Below are 19,092 nucleotides of genomic sequence, written 5' to 3'. Positions count from 1 at the left end.
TAGCTAGGAGTGACATGAACAAGTGGGTATCGCAATATAGGTAACACAAACGAAACTCAGGGATGCAAGGAACAAGGCACAGGCAGTAATCATGAATCGTAAACAGTCGTAACAAGGTCGTAACATGTCGTAACAAAAAGAGAAAAGAAACAGAAGCAGGAGGAGAAAGAAATAAGAGGTTCTGGTAATACGATTTAGTTATGTTAATGCAACGAAGAACGAATAAGAAAAAACGAAATGAAAACAAGCAACTTGAACACGACGAGCGAGAGACCCAAAACATAAACGAATCAGAACAATTTTTTCGAATAGAATATATCAAACAAAGCAATGCAGAAATAACGAGACCAAAAGAGAACGAAAATCACCGAATGTCCACTGAATTTGGATTTAGACTTGACTTCTTTTGCAACTGCACCGACCGCTTTCAACACCCACCACCTCAGCACTTCATCTACCCAGTCTCGCCAACCCCCACCCCACCCAACCTCGACTACCCCACCCCACCCTGACATGGCAACCTCACCGCTTCATCCCATGCGTCACACCCCTAACACCAACCTTCCCGATAGCATACCCAAACAAAAACCGCTTCGTCAACACCCTCAACATAACAGCGACCACTCCAATACCAAGAAGCACGAGGTACCCCGTCGTCTCCCTGTTGTTCAACAGTGTACCAGGGAACGAGCGTGATGCCCTCCTCGATGATGAAGGTCCTCCGGCACTTTCGTTTGAGGTGCTGGGTTCGCCGATTTGCGTAGCGGTGGAGTCCGAATTCTCAGTTTGCGTGGTTGCAGAGTCCGAGGTCGAAGTCGCCTGGGAGTCCGAAACGACGACAGCATCGCCTTCCGATGGAGCAAACAAGTGCCCTCCCCAGAAAGGGGAAGCAAGCCGCTTGAAGAGTCGGGTGGCGAGCGAGAATGTATCTTCATCGTCCGGATTGGGTCCATTCTGTCGTGCTTGCACTTCGCCGGCTGCGGGCAAACCAGTCGCGGCATCACCATCGCCCAACTTGGTCGACTTCCTAGCCTCCTCAACCAACGCCCTCTCCTCCTCCAACTTGATCCTAGCTCTCTCAACCTCCTCTTCCCTCTCCTTAACCTCCTCCTCCCTCCTCCTAACCTCCTCCTCCAACTCGCTCAACTTCTTCTCCCTAGCATCAATCGAAGCCTCCCGCTCACCCACCACCCTCTCCCTCGAAACAACCACACTCTCTCGCTCCTTCACAGCCTCCTCACGAGCAGCCACACCACCCTCCCGTTGCTCAACCGCATTTTCACGCTGCACCACCCCAGCTTCTCTCTGTCCAACAGTGGTCTCCCGTTCTTCGATGGCCTTAGCCCTGCCCTCAACAGCCGAAGACCGCTCTTCGACGGCCTGAACACGCTCTTCAAGATCCCGCTCACGCAGATCAACAGCCACAACACGCTCCTCAATCCTCACAACACGATCATCCAAATCTGCGCTGCGTTCATCCACCACGCCCTCCCTCCGCCCAGCTTCCTCCTCTCGTTCACCCACAACCCTCTCCCGCTCCCGCACAGCTTCTTCCCGTCCTTTAACAGCTTCCTCCCGCTCCTCGACGTTCTTCTCTCTCCTTTTCAGCTCCTCAGACAACTTCTCCGAGTGGCTGGATGATGTAGGCTCCGAGTGGTTGGTTGACGTTGGCTCCAAGTGGTCAGTTGACGTAGCCTCCGAAGTACCCAACGCGGCTTCCACCGACGCCTCTTCAACAGTCGCAGAAGGCGCACCAACATCAAACAACGCCATAACACCCACACCCTGCCCACTCTTCCGCTTCACAGACTGCTTATACCGGCGACTGTTATACACGGGATGAACCTCCTCTCCTCCATTTCCTTCCTCTGCTCCTGCGCCTTTTCTTTCTCTTTGTTCCTCCTCTCGAGATCCGCGTGGTCCTCTCACCCTCGCCTTCCTTATCTCCCCACGTCCTTGTCCTTGCCCTTCACCCTCACTCGCACTACTCCCACTAGCGCTAGCACCACCATCACTTCCACTTCCACCACTCTCCTTTCTGCTTCCCTCACCCTCACCCTCTCGCCTAGTACTCAAATCCAAACCAACATCCTCTCCCCTAGCACCCGAATCCAAACCAACACCCACAGGCGACTTCAAAGGACTAACAGCCCTCGGCGACTTCCTCGGACTCCCACCACCACCAGCACCCATATCCCTCGGCCCACCACCCGAATTCCTAACTTTAGGTCGAAGACCTTTCGCCCTCCTCCCCGTTCTTCCGTTTACAAAACTCATATCTGCGTTGACGGTGGACGTGGTGGGTAGGGCATCGGAGGTCGAGGCTGAGGGTGATGTAGCTGAGGTTGACGCAGAGGCCGGGGTTGAAGTCGAGGCGGAGGAGGAACCAGCCGGTAGATCAGCAGACGTCGAAGGCTCCATCAACTTCGTCATGCCCTGCCGATTCTCACCAGTCCCCGAAGGAACCGTTACAATCTTCTTAACAGTCTCCCCAATCCCAACATCCATCTCCCAAGCTTTCGCACCCCTCGTCTCCTCCTTCATCAACAACTCTTCAATCGAGGGTTCCTCTTCTCCCTCTCCCTCTTCTTCCTCCGCTCGCCCTCGCTCCACATCACTCGTCTCACCCTCGCTCTCACTCATACCCCCACCCCCTCTCCCTCCTTTCGAGATGAGACTCTTGGCAGCAGGAGACGCGATCCGCCTCGGCGTCGGATGATGCAACACCCCGCCGCCATCATTAGGCGAATGAGGATGCGGATGCTGCGAATGCGGCTGTCCATGCGGAAGAGCACCAGCACCAGCTTGGAACCCAAGCGGCGAAAGAGCAGGAGGAACCGGCAACATCCTCGACGACGCCTTCTCACTCCTCTGCTTCCCCGGACTCGCACTCGCACCAGCAGACCCCGCTCTAAACCCAAACTCCACCCCACCAGTATTCATAGGCGAGAGTACTGGACCACCAGCCGTATGAGTGTGCATGACACCCCCGCCAGGCGCGCCAACGGTCGAACCGGTGTTCATGGGCGATAGCCCGTCCCCGCTTCCTCCCGTGAACGTAGGCGGTAGAGGGAGTAATCGCGGTAGCTCCTTGTTGATTTGGTATCCATGTTGTGGGTGTTGCTGGTGGTGGTGGTGTGGGTCATTCGCAAACAGGATATTATTAGACGCATGCTGGCCAGACATATTCGGATTGCCGTGTCCCTTAATCGTCGCATTCCTCCCATTATCTTCTTCCTCCAGTGATTCAACAGGAGTCGATTGAGGATCGAAGAGATCGTTAACTCTTCCCCTAGTGGGAAGCGCTTTGTGCTTGGTAGGCGAGCTGGATCGAGACGTTCGGCGGTAATCGTCATCCTCTCTCTCGCTCCCGGATAGGCTCGAGCTTCGTTCCAAGGTTTCGACCATGCCTCGGACTCGGCCGCTGGATCGCCCTGTGGGACGATGGGTGTTGGATGAGAAGGGGTTGTTGTCGCTGAAGGAACCCGAGGAGGATGCGGAGGATACCGAGTCGGAGCGTGGGCGTTGGGAGTAGGGTCCATTGAGGTCCTAGAACGAAAAGCAGTCAGATATGTTGCACGGCGGAGAGTGAGCGGGATCCGACTGCGCGGTCCATGACAACCCAAGAAGACGGGACGAGTGTAATGGAAGACTAAAGCTTACATTCGAGTTCTCTGCAGTAGCGTTAAAGCCCCAAATCCTTCCTCTCAAAGAAGACTGCCGAAGCGTTCTCGAAGCGTTTCTCAAAGCATGATCCAGTTCAGTCCTGCACAGCGAAAATTAGTAAAACGAAAACCCAATCATTCAAGAAGGATCTCAACATACCTCTCGTCAGACGAACTCGCCAATCGAAGGAACGCCCTTCCAGCAATCTGCCTCTCCAAAACAAAATTGGCGAGGTCTTCAGGATTGGCACTAGAATCCAAACTCGAATTTCGGAGATACGCAGCGACTTGGGCTGGTGTCCAAGTCTTTGGATCTTCAGGGAGTTGCTCTCCGTCAGCGGTAGTATTCTGCCGACGAGTCGATGGGAACACGAAAGGAAACGGCGCCTCCATGCCCGAAGGCAACGTCTCTGCCCTCTTCATCCGCGTCCTCTCATGCTGCCGGGGCGTCTTGTCTTCCCCGTTCCCGGTGAATTCAGCTTGGAGCTCCAGGAACCTCGCGGACTTGGTAGGCGACGCTGACATGCTTCGTCCGGTGTAATCGGGTTGAATCGGGTTCGCAGACCCACCCGTAAAGTTTGGCGGAACCGGTAGAGGACGGGGAGGCGGTCCCATAGAGGGTGCAGGCGACCCGCTGACATCAGTGAGGCTCTGGCTGTACCGGTGCCCGCGATACGCATTGCTCTTCCTGCCAACCTCGTGCAGGCTCCCGCCGCTGCTGGTTTGCTGGTGGTGCGAGCTCTTCGTGGGAGACGGGGGCCCGCCTGCAAAGCTAGACGCTGTGGGCGACGGCGAGGGCGGCGGGACGTAGCGGTGGCCGTCCTTGTAGTGCGGCGACGCGGCGTTGCTCGAGGAGCGCGTGAGGATGCCCGTCGAGGTTGTCTTTATGGCGTAGGGGTGCGCGTTGGGCTTGATTGGAGGGGGTGTCTGCAGGGGTAGCACCGTGGAAACTTTGGTCGGGGATGAAGGTGTCGACGTCGTAGTTGACGACGAAGCGGGGAGCGGGAACGCCGTCGACGTAGCAGAACTCGACTTGCGATGTGGATACGCATATCCATCCGCATCACTAACAAACGGGTTCGTCGCTGTCGCCGACGTCGTCGACGCCTGGTAGGAATGCCGTTTAGGCGGGGGTGGGGGTTGGAATGGGTCGTCGTCGTCAAAGTGTTGTTGCTGTTGTTGTTGCATAGTGTTCGTAGTGGTCATAGTCGTTGCATAGATAGAGAATGGGAATAAATAAAAGTCGTGGGGGTCGTCAATAGCGGTGAGCTGGCCACGTCGAGAGCAATGAAGCAATGAACGACGTCGATGAACAAGCCAAGCCAGACGCGAACCAATTGCCTTGTTCGGACAAACCCCGATCGCGTCAGACGATCTCCCGCTGCATCTTTACTTGGCCATCCTTACCCCTATCTTTGAAACCTCAATTTTTCTGCGGGGTACGTTTGAGTAGAGACCAAACTGATTCTGCTCATACGCGGCTGACAGTAGTGCTTGGTGAAAGGCCCTGGTCTCAGTCTCTTGACTATACCGACACTACGTATGTAGGCTACAGGTAGACACTGTGAAACCAGGATTGCTCGCCCTCTGCACAAGCATCAATGGGGTAGTGGTAACCTGGATCGTTGCCATTGATAAGGCTACGTGCTAGCTTGACTCGATCCGCCGGGGGTTCGATTCCCCCTTGATGCATACCTTTTGTCCCACCTTCCTTCACTCACCACAATATTAATTCGCGCAAGCAAATACACAAATAATTTTTGCCACCCGGTGATACATACACAGAATATACACCCTTCTAAAGAAAAACACATCACCATTCACAGAGTCTCTGAATCTCCTCCTCGTCCTCCCCAGGAACCTGCACAGCTCGAAACGGCAGGTTGATCCCTAAATACACGTTCAGACTCAGCGCTGGCCCATAGTACCGAGAATCCTATTCAACACGACGTACCTTCATCTTCAAGCCTACGCTTCAACACAAACAACTCAAACGCGTACCCCTTCCTCTCAAAATGGCGCTTCAGCTTGAAAAGGTGGGCGTCGAGGAACATGACTTCAGTCATAGCTTCATCCACCAGCCTCGAATAACCACGTCGTTTCTGGAATAAGAGGTCGGGGTTATCCTGGCCTTTGATAGGGCTTATCTCGCGTTCGTCTGTTGTATGTCGCCGTCTGTGGTCTGGGTTGTTGGGCGTTTGCTGGGTGTTGATATCCAGACCTGGTGTCGCAATAGATTTTCATTAATTCCTCATCCATCCAACCACGAATAAAAGCAAACCACGAAAAAAGAAACGAATCAATAATTAAAGCGAAAGACACTCACCAACATCCTCCAACTCCCTCTCAAGCCTAAACAACCCATACGCATACCCCTTCCGCTCCAACAACTCCTTAAGCCTAAACAACTGGCAATCTATCTCCCTTATATACGCTTTGTTGAGTTGAGCGAGGCGGAGGCAGTCGCTTCGTTCTTCGAGGAGCTCGTCGACTAGTTCGAGGGCGGAGGAGGAGGAGAGGGAGGAGGTGAACCGGGGCTGGAGGGCGAGGGGTTGGATTATGGGCTGACGGATGGAGCCCTGTGTGCAGGGCCGGACAGCGGGAGGGAACTTTTGCGAGGGGGAGTTCGGGTGGGACTGGGATAGGGTACCATTTGGAGTGTGGTCGGGAGAAGAGGAAGAGAAGGGGTCGGATGAATTCGAGTTCGACCTCGTTGTCGTAGGAGGAACACCGGCAGCAGTTTTGGACGCAGCGCCGCAATCCTGAACCTTCGAATTGGGCGACGTGATAGGCCTGATCGACGCCCTCCTATCCTCAATAACGTTTACCTTGTAGTCCACCTGGTCAGTCCCAATCCCCCCACCACAACGCGTCCTCCCATTCGAATTGACGTTCGGAGTGGTAGGCCTGCGCTTCGAGTACCCCAGAGGCGCTGCGTAACCATTCCCCTGACCCGCGTTCCCTTGTTCCTGGCTACCACCTCTACCACCCGACACTGTAATACCACTCTCGGGAGTAGAGCTGGATCCAACCTCAGCCTGAGTCCCAGCCGACGCCACGCTCTCCCTACACATCTCCGAAGACGCGCGGTACCCGCAGTCACTATCCTCGAGACTTTCGTTCGATGGTCCGGGGGTGACGAGGCGGAGCGGGGAGGATTGCTTCGTTTTGGGTTGTCCGCTCGTTATGGCTTGTCCACCATTCTTTGCGACCTGCCCACCGTCTTTCACAACCTCTCGACCGTTCTCTACGACCTCCCCACCAATCGCTTTTCCCTGCCCCCCATCCTGCTTCGACTCAGAGGCTACCAGACTCCCACCAAAAGACACTCTCGCCCTCCCCCTCAGCTTAGCTCTAGCACCACCGTACGAATACGAACCAGCAGCCTGATTCAGACCACCCCGTCGGTTAAGGGTCTGAACCTGAGGCACAGGACTCGAAGTAACAGGCCGGATAGTGGGGATGTGCGCGGATATCAGTTCGTCTGCTGTACTCGTCGTATTCGTAGTGCCTGTCCTAGTCAAAGTCCTTGTCGTATTCATAGTCCTGGTGTTCGTAGTCCCGCTCGTATTCGTACCCCTCGTCGTATCCGTACTCGCACTCGTATTCGCAGTCGCATAACTCCCCACCGTCGCCGTCGTATTCGCAGTCGCATAACTCTCCATCGTCGTCGTACTCGCAGAAACCGTAGTTCTGGTCCCAGCAGAACTCGCACTCCCCCTCTTCGCAAGCGTGCTGCTCATATCTATGTCAACCAGGCTCTCGAGCGTGGCCGGGTGGTTATGAGCAGCAGTGTGATCATGGGCAGCAGCTGGCTGATTGCGAGAGACGGCGGGTTGGTTAAGAGAGGTAGCTGGCTGGCTGCGAGAGACAGTGGGGTGATTACGAGCACGTCCAGAGTCGATAGGCGGGGAAGCGACAGGCCGGAAGGGCACAGGTTCAGCAAACGATCTGACTCGTCCAGTTCTGAACTTCGCCTGCTCATGTGCATGAGTACTGAACTTCGTCTGGTCACGAGTAGCAGCAGTAGCAGCGACCTGCCCACCCTGAGGCAGCTGAACCATCCCACTAAACCCAGAACTGAACTTCTCGTTCAATTGCAAGTTATCATTAACACGCTCGTACTGGGCGTTCGAAGCCGAGAACGCCCGCATCGCGACGCGGTAATGGATTCGTTCTTCGTATGATTTTAGGGTCATTCTTCTCCCAGTATGTTGACGTTGGGATTTTGTTGGAGAGTCGTAGTAGATAGTCGTCGTAGAAGCCGTCGTAGAGAGCCGTAGTAGAGAGAAAGAGAGAAAATCAGAAAGCCTAAGAGAGAGAAAGAAGAACGACCGGCGTGCAAAAGTAGGCAGGAAGGAAGAAGAGAAACTGGGGAGAAAGATTGGGGAGAAATCAAAAATGCAAACCGTTGAACGTTGAACGTTGAAGCCTCGAGGCACAAAGTTTGCTGGCCTCGCGTTCCCCAGTTTTCCGATACCGTGAGATGATAGATCCTTCGGCTATCGAACGACCCATATTGCACCAAGCTCCGGTCAGTAGGGGTCCCCGTCGACCTGCAACAACTCGTGTTTTCGAAACAGGGTTCTCAACAGAATACCTTCGGTCAGCTGAGGAGCACTTTTCACTGACCCACAGGCCCCCTTCGTACTGGTCTTGTGCGCTCCCAATAAGGCAGCCAGCGCGACAAAAGAGGAAACGAAAGAGCAACGCGATCCCGTGCATATCGCGTGACACGCGTCAACCCTGCTTGCGAGACGCCGGCTCCAAATTCATTCCTTTCACCCACATCCATATTCCAACAATTTTCCATCCTTTACCTCTCCCCAAAACGAAACCTTGAACAATGCTCAACTCCAACAAGTCCAGAAACGACCTGATCAAGGAGCGGTTCGCTCAACTATCCAAGTACCATGATACAGGGGACGGCAGGTAAGTCGTAGAATCACTGGATGGATAGCTGAACTGACATTTCAAACTCGAAACAGAACAGTCGAAGAACTGCTCAAAACGAACGAAATCCTCCGGGGCTACGAAGCCCTCCGCCTCCGACGCTACCTCTCCACCGAACGCTTCGTCCCCGAGCGGGACTTTGACGCACTCGGGTTCATACTCATGTCCGGCAACCTCTCAGACCTCCAACTCGACTTCGAATTCCGCATCGAAACGAAGTTGCAGTCTCTCAAAAAAGAATCCACGGACGCCACAATCCAGCAAGCCAAAGACGCCGTCATCCAAAACCTCCAGAACGTGCGCTACGGCCCAACCGGTGTACCGATCTACAACGTCCTGGGACAATTCATGGTCCTCGCACCACACCGCAAGGCCCACTACCTCTCTATAGCCAAATGGCTCATCGAGGACGCCAAACTGCCCGTCACGACCCTCGACTACTCCGGCTCGTCCTCCCTGCGGCACCAGCTCTCCACCAAACCAGCGCTCGAACTCGAGTACGCCGAGATGCTCTACAACGCCGGCGGGTGCGACGTGAACGACAGGAACAGATACGGTGCGACCGTCGCGCACGATATCGCGATGATATACGACTGGACCGATGCGGAGGTCGTGCGGAAGGCTTATACGGCGATGAAGTGGGTGCTGGAGCACGGCGGGAACGTGGATATCGCGGATAGCGATGGCATGACGGCACGGACGATGCTCAAGAAGCTCGCGCGGCGCACGCCGCAGATCTGGAAGCTCGTCGAGGAGGAGGATAAGAGGCGCGCGGAGCTGGGGAAGGACAGGTGTTGTGCGACGTGTGGGAGGGTGGAGGAACCGGAGAAGCTTAAGCTGTTGAGGTGTGGAAAGTGTAAGGGGGTCAAGTATTGCGATCCGAAGGTGAGAGCGTGCCAGCGGTTGGATTGGCCGGTGCACAAGAAGACGTGTAAAGCCGCTTGAGAGGTGAGTCCTTTCTTGTTTTCTGGGATAAAGAATTGACCGACGATGCTCTATTGCAGCCTTGTCATGATCCCCTCCGACATACGATATCTTCCCCCGCTCAATCTAAGGAAAATATCTAGCTTACCACAGCGACCATCACATATAATCCACCGAATACATACACGCTAATTTATCCCACCCACGAAGCCACCTACGCGACTCAGGCACACACCAATCCTACCTCCCAGACCTTAAAGCCTCCTTCAGCTCCCCCAGTCCACCACGCCTGTCCAAGTGTCCACCCTTCCTTCGAAAGAAAAAAACACCTATCATCGGAAAAGTCGGAGGCAAACATTCGCCGACCCTCCTTTTTTCTCAAGCCAGGTCCTCCAGATCTGCTGACCCCTGCGTTCCACATGAAAGGAACGAAGAACAAGGGGAATAGGGAGCGAGAGCGACAACGTAGAAAGAAAGGAAGGAAGAAGAAAGATTCGCACTTATTAATGTAGATAGGGCGGCGATCACGAGTCGGACTCGGAATCGGACCCCGCATTGCGGACTCTGTCGCTCTGTCTCTCTCTCTGAATTCAATACGGTTGCTCCAGGCTTTTGGAGGTCTCCAGCAGATCCAGACAGGCCCTACCTACAGTACACACCCGACGCTACAGGGTGCTATGTCTACCAATACCACACCGGCTTTTAAACGGAGGACCAACCACGGTCGGTGAGAAACGATTCAACAACAGCTTGTTCAAAGGTCGATCTTTCTCTTTCTCTACCCATGGTAAAAAAGAAAAAGAAAGAAAAGTACAACGCCCGTCCATAGTCCATACACATAATGCATGATGCATGATGCCCCATTTCGAACGCGTCCTCGAGATACCCGGATGGAGGGAGAATGTGGAAAAGGCGGGGTAAGTGGCGTTGAATATCGTTGAGCCTAGGGGTCACGCCTTCACAGCGTTGTCACCCGTGTACTTCGTCTCGGGTTCTACTTCATTCGTCGGGTCCTGACTCCTGAGGCGGGCCTAGCATACCCTGGGCTCGCTGGTTCCCCTGGCTTTCTCTCAGCCTGTAGATGGTTGGTGGTGCCAAATACCAAAAACATCTAGAGCAAGGTACGCATGGCATGGCGTGTAGTTTGACAGAAATCGCCACTCGCCACTCGCCACTCGCACCTTGTCATTTCGTTCTGCCGTTACTTGTGTCGACGCGACCCTGCAACCCTGGTGCTGCGCATACGAGCAGCGGATGTTTTCAGATGTTTTCGAACGTTGCTGCAAGCTCGGTGTTGAAGCGGGTATCAAGTACTACGTGCCCTGACGTCGTCTACCCCCTTGACTATTTCCTCCTTTATCTGTCTTCTGCGTGCTCTGTAGCGGGCACACACGCACACGAACAAGGTGAATGCACACGTTGGTCGTTGGTCGAATTCAAACCTTGGATCTCGAGAGGTTGGTATATCAGTCTAGAAGCCTCGAACCTCAAGTTGGACTCGGAGTGTAGGCTCGTCTCGACGACGGACTCCATTGCTTCCTAAATCTCGGATATTCCTCATCTTTGTTGTCGGCGTCCTTGTTCTTGTTACTTGTTCCTTTGGCCTTCCGAACGCCTTGCTTCCGAGGGTACTCGAGGCACCTGTTGAAAGAATTATTTTGTACCCCTTCAATGGCACCTGAGCGCTGAGCCTAGGGTGCTACGTGGTCCGCCGCATTCACGCGTTTGCAATCCAACTTGTCGATCTCTGTCTAGATGTTTGAATCATGCTCTCAAGGACGTCGGTCGGTCGGTCCCGCGCAACACAAAGCGCACACGAAAGCATAATCTCTCCGGACTCTCTCACCCAAAAAAAAACAACCGTTCGAATGCCCGAGCTTGGAAACTACTGCGGACTCAGAAAAAGAGGTTCACGTTCACCCTCACTCAGTCTGACTCTCGCTCACGAGTCACTCTCACTGTCACTCTCACAAAGTCCACCCGAAAGCCAAGGACAAAAACAAAGAAAAAGAAGCACATTTCCAAAGATTGAAGATTCAGAAGCACCTTTTTGACCCACTTTATCGTCGTTGTGGATCTACCATGCCATTGCATGACATTATTGGCATAACCTGCGAATTTCCGATACGCAAAAGCAACGTAAAAAAAGAAGGATTACAGTAAATGCAGTTAAATGCACCGATAGAACCAAGTTTTCTCCGTCGCGCGTCAGCCTGAGGGAGTTTGAGTGAGTGGGATGTGATAAAGGGGACAGTTGGTTTTCGTGAGCGTGAGTTGGCCTAGTACGAGGGGGTTAGTGGTGGACATTGAACGTCGCGTCGGAGCGTGCGTACTCCATGTATACAACACGTCCAAAGCCGAGAACCAGGAGGAGGAACTGTGGGGATTTTCGCCTCCGAGGCTCCGACACTCCGAGTCCTGTCGGTGAGAATACCCGTCGCGCTGACGGGGACGAGTGAAAGAAGTGCTTGGGTGCACCAGACCAGTCACTAAGCGCAGACTCGGATAGAATTTCGGATAGAGCTCCATGTTCCGGGTCACGCTGGGCCTATTGTCAGCGTTGAACCCACTCAGTGGATCGATTCATGTTACCCCAACTTGGAGGTTCATCAGCAAGCGCGCCGCCTCCGGTAACCTCGACTCGTTTGCTAATGGTGTCGAGCTTCGAACAGCTTCAAGTTTCGTGTGTTTGAAGGACGACTGTAACCCGACGCATGGTGACGTAGGAGGCGGGTGCAACGGGACTCCGAGAGGTCCAGTTTGGTAACCTGAAAGGGTGCCTATCAAAAGGATAATCGCCATCTAAAAGGATTTAAAACATTTCAGAAGCAAAAAAGAAAGGGAAAAACACAGTCAAAAGAAACCCTTGGTGCAGACGGACGAATGTCACGTTGGGATTCCTTCCTATCCTTTGCCACGAGAAGAGACAAAGAGGAGAAATCGATCTGTGAAGAATCTGATGCCTTGGCCGAGGTTTTGGGACAGGACTGGTGGGGAGGGAATCCCAAGGCAGGGGGGCGTGCACACGAGATATCAAAAAAAAACAAGGGTGCATTCCCCGCCTCGACCAATTCAAAGCTGTTACATACCGCACGGCACAATGTCGCGTGAACACAACGCAGGGCAGGGTGCCTCGATCCGTCCACAAAGGAATGAACGTCGCCGGAATCAAAGGAGGTGACCAGAAAAGTCAAATACTTTCGAGCCCGAGGGTGTGGTTTGTCCGGTTGACGTGATGTCGTCGAGGAAGAGTCGGTGGATTATTGTATTAGATCATCGAAGGGCTACAAGGACTCGATCTCGGAAAGTAACAATTCTTTCTCTCATGGTAAGCAAGTGCTCGGAATAGTTGTATCGATGCCACTCACATATACACAAAGGAACGAGGAATCGCAACTATGCAGCGAGAACTTCAGCCAACTCTCCCGTCTCAACCATCTCCTTCACAATATCCAATCCGCCCACCAACTCGCCATTGATGATGAGTTGGGGGTATGTCGGCCAATTGTTGATAGTCTTCAAACCTGCACAACAAAAGAAACCCAAGGAATCAGAACATACAAATCGAAAAGAGACCAGAGTGGAATTCACATACCCTGCCGAACCGCTTCATCCGTCAAGATATCGAACGTAGTAAACTGGACGTTTTGTTCCTGCAACAACGCGACGATCTTCCGAGAAAACCCACATCGGGGCGTTTGAGGATCACCCTTCATGAACAAAACGACCTTGCTCTGGTTCATCAGCTTCTTGCACCGCTCCTCCAGCTGCTCCTGCGTCTCCTCTGGTTGCGCTGGCGCAGACGAATCCGTCGCCTTCGCTGGCTGCTGGTCGGTCTTGGAGAGTGGGCTGTAAGCTGGACTTGTTGCGTGTTTCTGCACCGATTGTGTGAGAGTTGGAGCGTCGGCGCCCGATATCCGTTTCAAAAGGGTGTGTCCCTATCCCAGCAGAACAATTAGGATCCACATAGACCCTAGAAATGACTTGATAACTCACTCGGAGTAGCAAAAAGGTCGGAACTGCCTCAATCTCGAAAGAGTCGGTGATATCTGCCTGGTCCTCTGCTTGGATCTATTGTTACCGCTCAGCGACTAGCCCCTCCCCATTCCAAACGGCTACGCACCTGCAAGAACAGCGCTGCAGGGTACTTTCCCGCCAGTTCTTTGAATATCTCGTTCATCTGCTTGCACGGATCAGCAAACGGTGCCCAAAAGTTGAGAACAGACACCCGGTTCAGGTCCGCCGACAGCAGCTGCTGGAAATGCTCTGGAGACTGCACATCGTACAAGTTCTGGGTCGCCATTAGTGTTATTAAGTCGTTAGAATGATCGTGGTCGTCGTGGTCGATGAGGAAGAGGTCAAGTTCGTCGTCGACATCGCAAATTGCGCTATCTGCAATACAGGGCAGTGACGATTTGTCACGCTTATCGGATAAGATAGGTGCCGAGATCAATTCGCACGGGTACGTGCCTTAGTCATCCCACGTATAAGCGCTCGCCAAGGAAAAGGATAGGCGCTTCATCGAGGACACCTAGACCAAGCGAGAACGGTGCGCTGCCCTCGGAACTGAGTCATTTGCAGATCAGTGGCTCCAGCCTTCGTTTGACCGAAGAACATGGACATCTTCTATCAGAATGCTCTCGTTAAGCGCGCCCGCAAAGTACGACAGGCCATAATCAGTGTACTTGACAACATTTCGGCTCCAAGAGGGCGAGCGGTAGCCGCTAAAGAGTCTGTATTAAAGCAATGAAGCGAAGTTAAGAATTATACTCTCGGTGGCCGACAACCGCTCGCTTAGCGCCTACGCCACCAGGCTCCGAGAGGTACCCAATTACTGGTGCGTACTTGCTTACTTATAAATTACTCTTTTTGCCAACAGGTGCTCGAAAGGATCATTGCCAAGTATCCACGAGGAATGGTTAAGACGTGTACATGCCACCCATCCAATACACTCACCCTATCGCTTATCGCGGTGGTATTTCCAGACCATACGCGCACGTCCTTTGAGGAATGAGGGATGTTTTCAACGCGGCCGTTGTACCCGAACGAGGTTAGCTTCGAGGCTTGCTCCAAGGTCTGCCCGAAAGGCTAGTCGCGGGTATCTGACTGCATGTAGACCCTAAGATCTCATATGACTACTCAAGGATTCAATGCACATGAAATCCTACGAAATCCAACGCTGCGGAGACAAAAACTTCGGAGAATAGGGTGCAAATGTCGTCGTACATATTCCTATCACTGGTCCCTTTCACCACGCCCACCGCGGATCCTTTACCATCCTCGATGCAAGTCAAACCGTCGGTCACTAGAGATTGTAGCTACTCTATACACACTCGATCCAATCCTAGTCCTCAGCGGGGGCTGCCATAACACCGGCATAACAAGACAGAAACACCCATTCCTAGCACCCAAAGTACGACATCCTTCCACAAACAGACCCACATCCACAATGGTAATCTCGGCGACACTCACGGCTCGACCACACGTGAAGACCTCAAAAAGGGCCTATGAAACAGCTCGAACTCAGCGGCCATTAAGCGACCCCCCTTTAGAGCACTTACATATGGAGTAGTGACTCTTTCTCAAGTTCATTAAGCCCGGAAGCGTGCTCAAGGAAGGACTCATGCTCCGCCGGTGGTACATAACACACCGAAAGGTGCTTCCATTAAGATTACTTATACGCAGCAAGTGTTCCATATGTACTTTGCGCCGCCCTCGACGCACTGGGCACGTCGTCCACTTGATGAACGGTGATAATGTTCAACAGACAGTGAATGATAATTGCTGTGTTTTGATTCCTCGATACTCCGAGGTATCTGCAGGCACTCGAGGCCTCATGGGTACTCTTCATAACAAAGTGTAACGGGTGCAATGAGCGGCAGAGCCTCGAGGCACCTTACTACATTCCGCTCATGGGTGTATAACGCTCTCCAGGACAGGGGATTACATACGAATCCTTTCACTAAATCCTTCTGACGGATAACTAACGGAATGAATGCATCGAGATCTCACCCAGCCGAGAAGCCACTCGGAGAACAACAATTTAAGGGCTCGAACTTCGATGCAGTCTGTCAAACAGGACTCAAGATTAAAGACTCACCATTATGTGAATGGCGTCATCATTCCCACTGACACCTTATCTTTCCCAACATTTCCGCGAAGGACTGGCTGAAATGGGCAGTGCAATTCTCAGAAGTGAACATATTCTCCGATGAAAGATATCATGCCGAATGTCGACCTGAGAATGTGAGATTGAAAGATTGTACAAAGGTTTCACAGTCCAAGAAGAAAAAGATGCCCCTGGGGCCTTAAGGGACAGTCCACATGTTGATGGTGGGAAACGACTGAGAAGTTTCCACCTATAACGCTACAGCCGGACAGCCGTGTGGCAACCGTGTCCCCCTCTTCATGGGCGCAGACAAGGCGCACACCTAACCGCCCAAGATATCAGAAACACGTTGGATAAGTTCATCTTTCTTCCCTGAGACAGCGGCCCCTTTCGATCGCAAAAACTCCTACAATGGCGTGGAACGATGAATATCAGTAAGCGAACCCGCGAAAACGAACAGACCCTTATACGAACCTTCAGCTGATCAACTTTCAACTGAATGGGCCAAACTCCAAAGTCAGTGTATACATTCGGGGGATGAAAAAACCGACATGCCTTTGACAGAGTGTCGTTCTCATAGTGGCTCCGGACTTCGGCTTCGTTTACGGGAACATCCTGTCCAGCCCACAAGAGAATGGAAGTGGTCAGTGACCGGAATTGTTAACGGAAAGCGATGTGGCTCACAGCTTTACGCTTCGACCCCGTAGTCGCGACTGGAACAACGTCGAAGGACGGGTCTTCTTCCAGTGCCTCCTTCCAGCCTTTCAGCAGCTTTCCAGCTCTCTAAAGAGTCCAGGGGCCAATTAAAATGCATGGAACCTATTCACATGAGCAGAAGGCTGTACCTTGTGGATCCCCTCCACCGGCGGAAGAGTCAAGTCCTCGAACGAGTCTGGATCGTACTCCTCTCGGAATGCACTCGCCTCGAGCTGCGCATTGTGATACGCCAATGCTAGACCCCAATTTTAGCGAGACCTAACCACGTCTGGATCCCAAAAAGCGTACCAGGATTGGGGTAAGCATCGGGCGGGTATGTTCCTTGTTTGATCTTGAGTTTGTCCACGAACGCCTTCGCTTTCTCGACAAGTGGTGCAGATGCTAGACCCCGAAGTCAGATAATTATGGTCTGGACACGTATATAGACTCCGCGTCTAGGGTACAGACCTCGAAGGGCTTCGTCGAAAGGCGCGGCACGAATGTCATCTGCAAAAGGAAGGGGTATGATATGGATTCCCGGTGGGTCGACCTGATATGCCCCGTCTCGTGTCTCCTTCTGTCAAAGGGTTATGACAGATCGTAATCAGACATAAGGTTTCTCCAATGTTGATCAATGACGAACCTGGGGAAGAAGGTAACAAAACACGGGGGATGCATTTTTGCGCATGAGAACGAGCGCCAAACCAATCTTGTCCTTTTCAATCATGGAGTTTAGCAGGGCCTTGAAGGTCCGCTTGCTGCCGGAGTATGTCTGAAAAAGAGGTTAGTTCCGTGCACGTTCTTTGTGAAGAGGTGAAAGACGAGCCATTTCGTCCGGGTAGATAAAGTACGAGTGCTTGATGTTGTCTTCGAAGACCATTACGCTGCGGTCTTTGAACCCCAAAAGCCTAATTCCTAAAGTTGTTATCTTTTGGCATTGCATCTCGTGTCCGGATGAAGTTCGACATACCAGATTGGAGGCCCAAAGTGCGGAATGATCGAATTTCTTCAGGTGTATAGAACGGCTATGGAGCGTCCATTCAATGCATTGACCGATATCGGCCACCAAGACCACTTACCCTCTGCCCGATCTTCACCTTTCGGACACCAAAGCTATCGTCTTCTCCATCTCCATCATTATTGGCAGCTGCAGTCCCTGCCCCGGCGCCAAATACAAACCGTGACTTATCAACTTCTGCGTCGCGGTCCTATTAAGATGCACGGTCATAAGGCCTTCGCGAACCGTCGTGAAAGACGCTGGGCACACACTTCGTCAACGTAGACAGTTTTAACTTTTGCGACTTCCATTCGGTCGCCCAGGTCGGCGAAGTACTTGTATGCCCCTTTGGACTGTTCGGTGATCAGTGCATATCTGGAACGTGTCTGTCAGTTGAAGAAGGTTTAGTTTTTCCAGGAGTGTCACCAACCCCTTCACTCCAATGGTAAACCCTTCACCGAGGTGGAAGGGGACACTGAACAACGTTCGTTTAGGGGACTCATGGATCCTCATTTGCTCCAACAGATCTTCGATTCTCGCTATTGAGATCGATTCTGGGAGTAAAGAGCCATCCTGCTGCAGCTCCTCATCATCTTCGAGATTGGTCGGAAGCAGTACAGACTTAAAGCGGTTGAGTGCAATAAATTTCAGATAGGATAAATTCAACGTTACCGAATAAAACTTTGAAACGTCGAAGGGTTTCTCTTCTGTACTGATGAAGAATGGTTCGACGGTCACGCCAGCCTGAACCAAATCCTGTGAGGCAAGTCAGTAGCAATATAGCGACGCAGATGAAAGCGGGACCAACAATCAACGTCGTCCTGGCCGATGTGATTAACTGGTGTCTTCCGGGACCTGGGTGAGGGTCGTCTTCATCGGTGATAAGAAAGACACGTTTAGTCGCCGTTTTAGGTGCTCTAAGGAGCAATTAGCACGCGCCCGGTGGCAATCAATCTTCGAACCAACCCGTCTCGTAGAATCCAGTTGGCGCTGGTGAAGACATCTCCAATCGGGACATTCTTGTCTTTGACTGGGGGAAATTCCCTTCGAAGCTCTTCTGGGTCTTCTTGTGCCGCTATGAGGCTGCGATTAGATCGAGTCCAGAGCTGGTGTCAGATGCAACAAACCGTCCAAAAGCCGGATAATTTCTTGCACTTTGGGAGCGCTCAATAAAGAAATTGGCTGGTAGAGATGGGTCCCCTTCTTGATTTCGGAGGCGTAGCCCCCGCCCTCGGCTTTCCGAGTCTTCATTGATGAAATCTCAGATTCGGCGGGGTATATAATTGAAGAAGCCTCACAGTATTGAAGAGCATGATTCCGACAGAGTCATTTGGCCCGGATAAGATCTTGCGCTTCTCGATTTGCATCGCGGCGTCCAGCGCTCGATTCAACTTGGAAGTCTTGACATCTTCATAGTCCGGATGATCATACAGTTCCTGCATGGACTCTGAACAGTCGATACAGAACAGAATCACGTCCCGCTTTCCATCGAACAGCTGGCCATTTTTCGTTAGGAGGTTCCAGAAATTGGCAACAACTGCCTACCGAGTAATCCTGCAGCTCTTCGTCTTCCTCGTCATCAATCTTGTTCCACTCATCGTAAGGTGCCATATTGTGGTCTTAGATAGTCTGTATTCACTGGGCGAGCTGTGGTCGTGGTGGTTCAGAGTCAAGAATAGAGAACGCGCCGCCAACTCATTGAGCTCGCGTCCGAACGTCACGCAAGATCACGTGGGTCGTGGATGCAC

General features: G+C 52.6%; 6 protein-coding genes and 1 non-coding gene across 7 annotated transcripts; 3 read left to right on the top strand and 4 right to left on the bottom strand.

The window, feature by feature from the left end:
* Window positions 1-522: 522 nt before the first annotated feature.
* Window positions 523-4,871, bottom strand: CC1G_08107 (hypothetical protein; the record flags this gene model as incomplete). The annotated part of the gene is made up of 3 exons (XM_001836670.1): window positions 523-3,549; window positions 3,664-3,766; window positions 3,826-4,871. The coding sequence occupies 3 exons, from the start codon at window positions 4,869-4,871 to the stop codon at window positions 523-525; spliced, it is 4,176 nt and encodes a 1,391-aa protein (XP_001836722.1).
* A 389-nt stretch (window positions 4,872-5,260) lies between these two features.
* Window positions 5,261-5,357, top strand: CC1G_20102. The gene has a single exon. It is a non-coding gene; the product is annotated as a tRNA-Gly (tRNA).
* Window positions 5,358-5,478: 121 nt separating this feature from the next.
* CC1G_08106 (hypothetical protein) lies at window positions 5,479-7,864 on the bottom strand (the record flags this gene model as incomplete). Its single annotated transcript, XM_001836669.1, has 3 exons — window positions 5,479-5,555; window positions 5,620-5,886; window positions 5,992-7,864. 3 exons carry the CDS (start codon window positions 7,862-7,864, stop codon window positions 5,479-5,481), a joined length of 2,217 nt encoding a protein of 738 aa, XP_001836721.1.
* Window positions 7,865-8,511: 647 nt separating this feature from the next.
* On the top strand, window positions 8,512-9,563 carry CC1G_08105 (hypothetical protein; the record flags this gene model as incomplete). Its single annotated transcript, XM_001836668.1, has 2 exons — window positions 8,512-8,597; window positions 8,654-9,563. 2 exons carry the CDS (start codon window positions 8,512-8,514, stop codon window positions 9,561-9,563), a joined length of 996 nt encoding a protein of 331 aa, XP_001836720.1.
* An 834-nt stretch (window positions 9,564-10,397) lies between these two features.
* Window positions 10,398-11,085, top strand: CC1G_08104 (hypothetical protein; the record flags this gene model as incomplete). The annotated part of the gene is made up of 3 exons (XM_001836667.2): window positions 10,398-10,459; window positions 10,507-10,626; window positions 10,686-11,085. 3 exons carry the CDS (start codon window positions 10,398-10,400, stop codon window positions 11,083-11,085), a joined length of 582 nt encoding a protein of 193 aa, XP_001836719.2.
* Window positions 11,086-12,789: 1,704 nt separating this feature from the next.
* On the bottom strand, window positions 12,790-13,938 carry CC1G_08103 (thioredoxin). Its single transcript, XM_001836666.2, has 5 exons — window positions 13,666-13,938; window positions 13,539-13,613; window positions 13,138-13,480; window positions 12,911-13,066; window positions 12,790-12,858 (listed from the first exon to the last, which is right to left on the bottom strand). The coding sequence occupies exons 1-4, from the start codon at window positions 13,843-13,845 to the stop codon at window positions 12,939-12,941; spliced, it is 726 nt and encodes a 241-aa protein (XP_001836718.1). The 5' UTR covers window positions 13,846-13,938; the 3' UTR covers window positions 12,790-12,858; window positions 12,911-12,938.
* A 2,035-nt stretch (window positions 13,939-15,973) lies between these two features.
* On the bottom strand, window positions 15,974-18,955 carry CC1G_08102 (Ku70; the record flags this gene model as incomplete). Its single annotated transcript, XM_001836665.2, has 16 exons — window positions 15,974-16,057; window positions 16,126-16,146; window positions 16,336-16,434; window positions 16,497-16,603; window positions 16,657-16,749; window positions 16,816-16,924; window positions 16,991-17,119; window positions 17,318-17,353; window positions 17,427-17,555; window positions 17,617-17,719; window positions 17,775-17,965; window positions 18,017-18,100; window positions 18,307-18,419; window positions 18,472-18,589; window positions 18,643-18,840; window positions 18,890-18,955. The coding sequence occupies 16 exons, from the start codon at window positions 18,953-18,955 to the stop codon at window positions 15,974-15,976; spliced, it is 1,680 nt and encodes a 559-aa protein (XP_001836717.2).
* Between the last annotated feature and the right edge of the window lie 137 nt (window positions 18,956-19,092).

This window comes from Coprinopsis cinerea (assembly GCF_000182895.1).
Source record: "Coprinopsis cinerea okayama7#130 chromosome 4 map unlocalized cont3.4, whole genome shotgun sequence".
Taxonomy (NCBI): Eukaryota; Fungi; Basidiomycota; class Agaricomycetes; order Agaricales; family Psathyrellaceae; genus Coprinopsis; species Coprinopsis cinerea.
The sequence above is the reverse complement of the archived record's forward strand: the minus strand, read 5'-3'. Positions and strand labels throughout refer to the sequence as shown.

Excerpts from the sequence above, each read along its gene's own strand:
- CC1G_08103 (XM_001836666.2), bottom strand. The coding sequence starts at position 13,845 with ATGGCGACCCAGAACTTGTACGATGTGCAGTCTCCAGAGCATTTCCAG. Across the intron at positions 13,481-13,538 it reads CGACCTTTTTGCTACTCCGA|GGACACACCCTTTTGAAACG; the intron begins GTGAGTTATCAA and ends CTGCTGGGATAG. Across the intron at positions 13,067-13,137 it reads GGATGAAGCGGTTCGGCAGG|GTTTGAAGACTATCAACAAT; the intron begins GTATGTGAATTC and ends TTTGTTGTGCAG.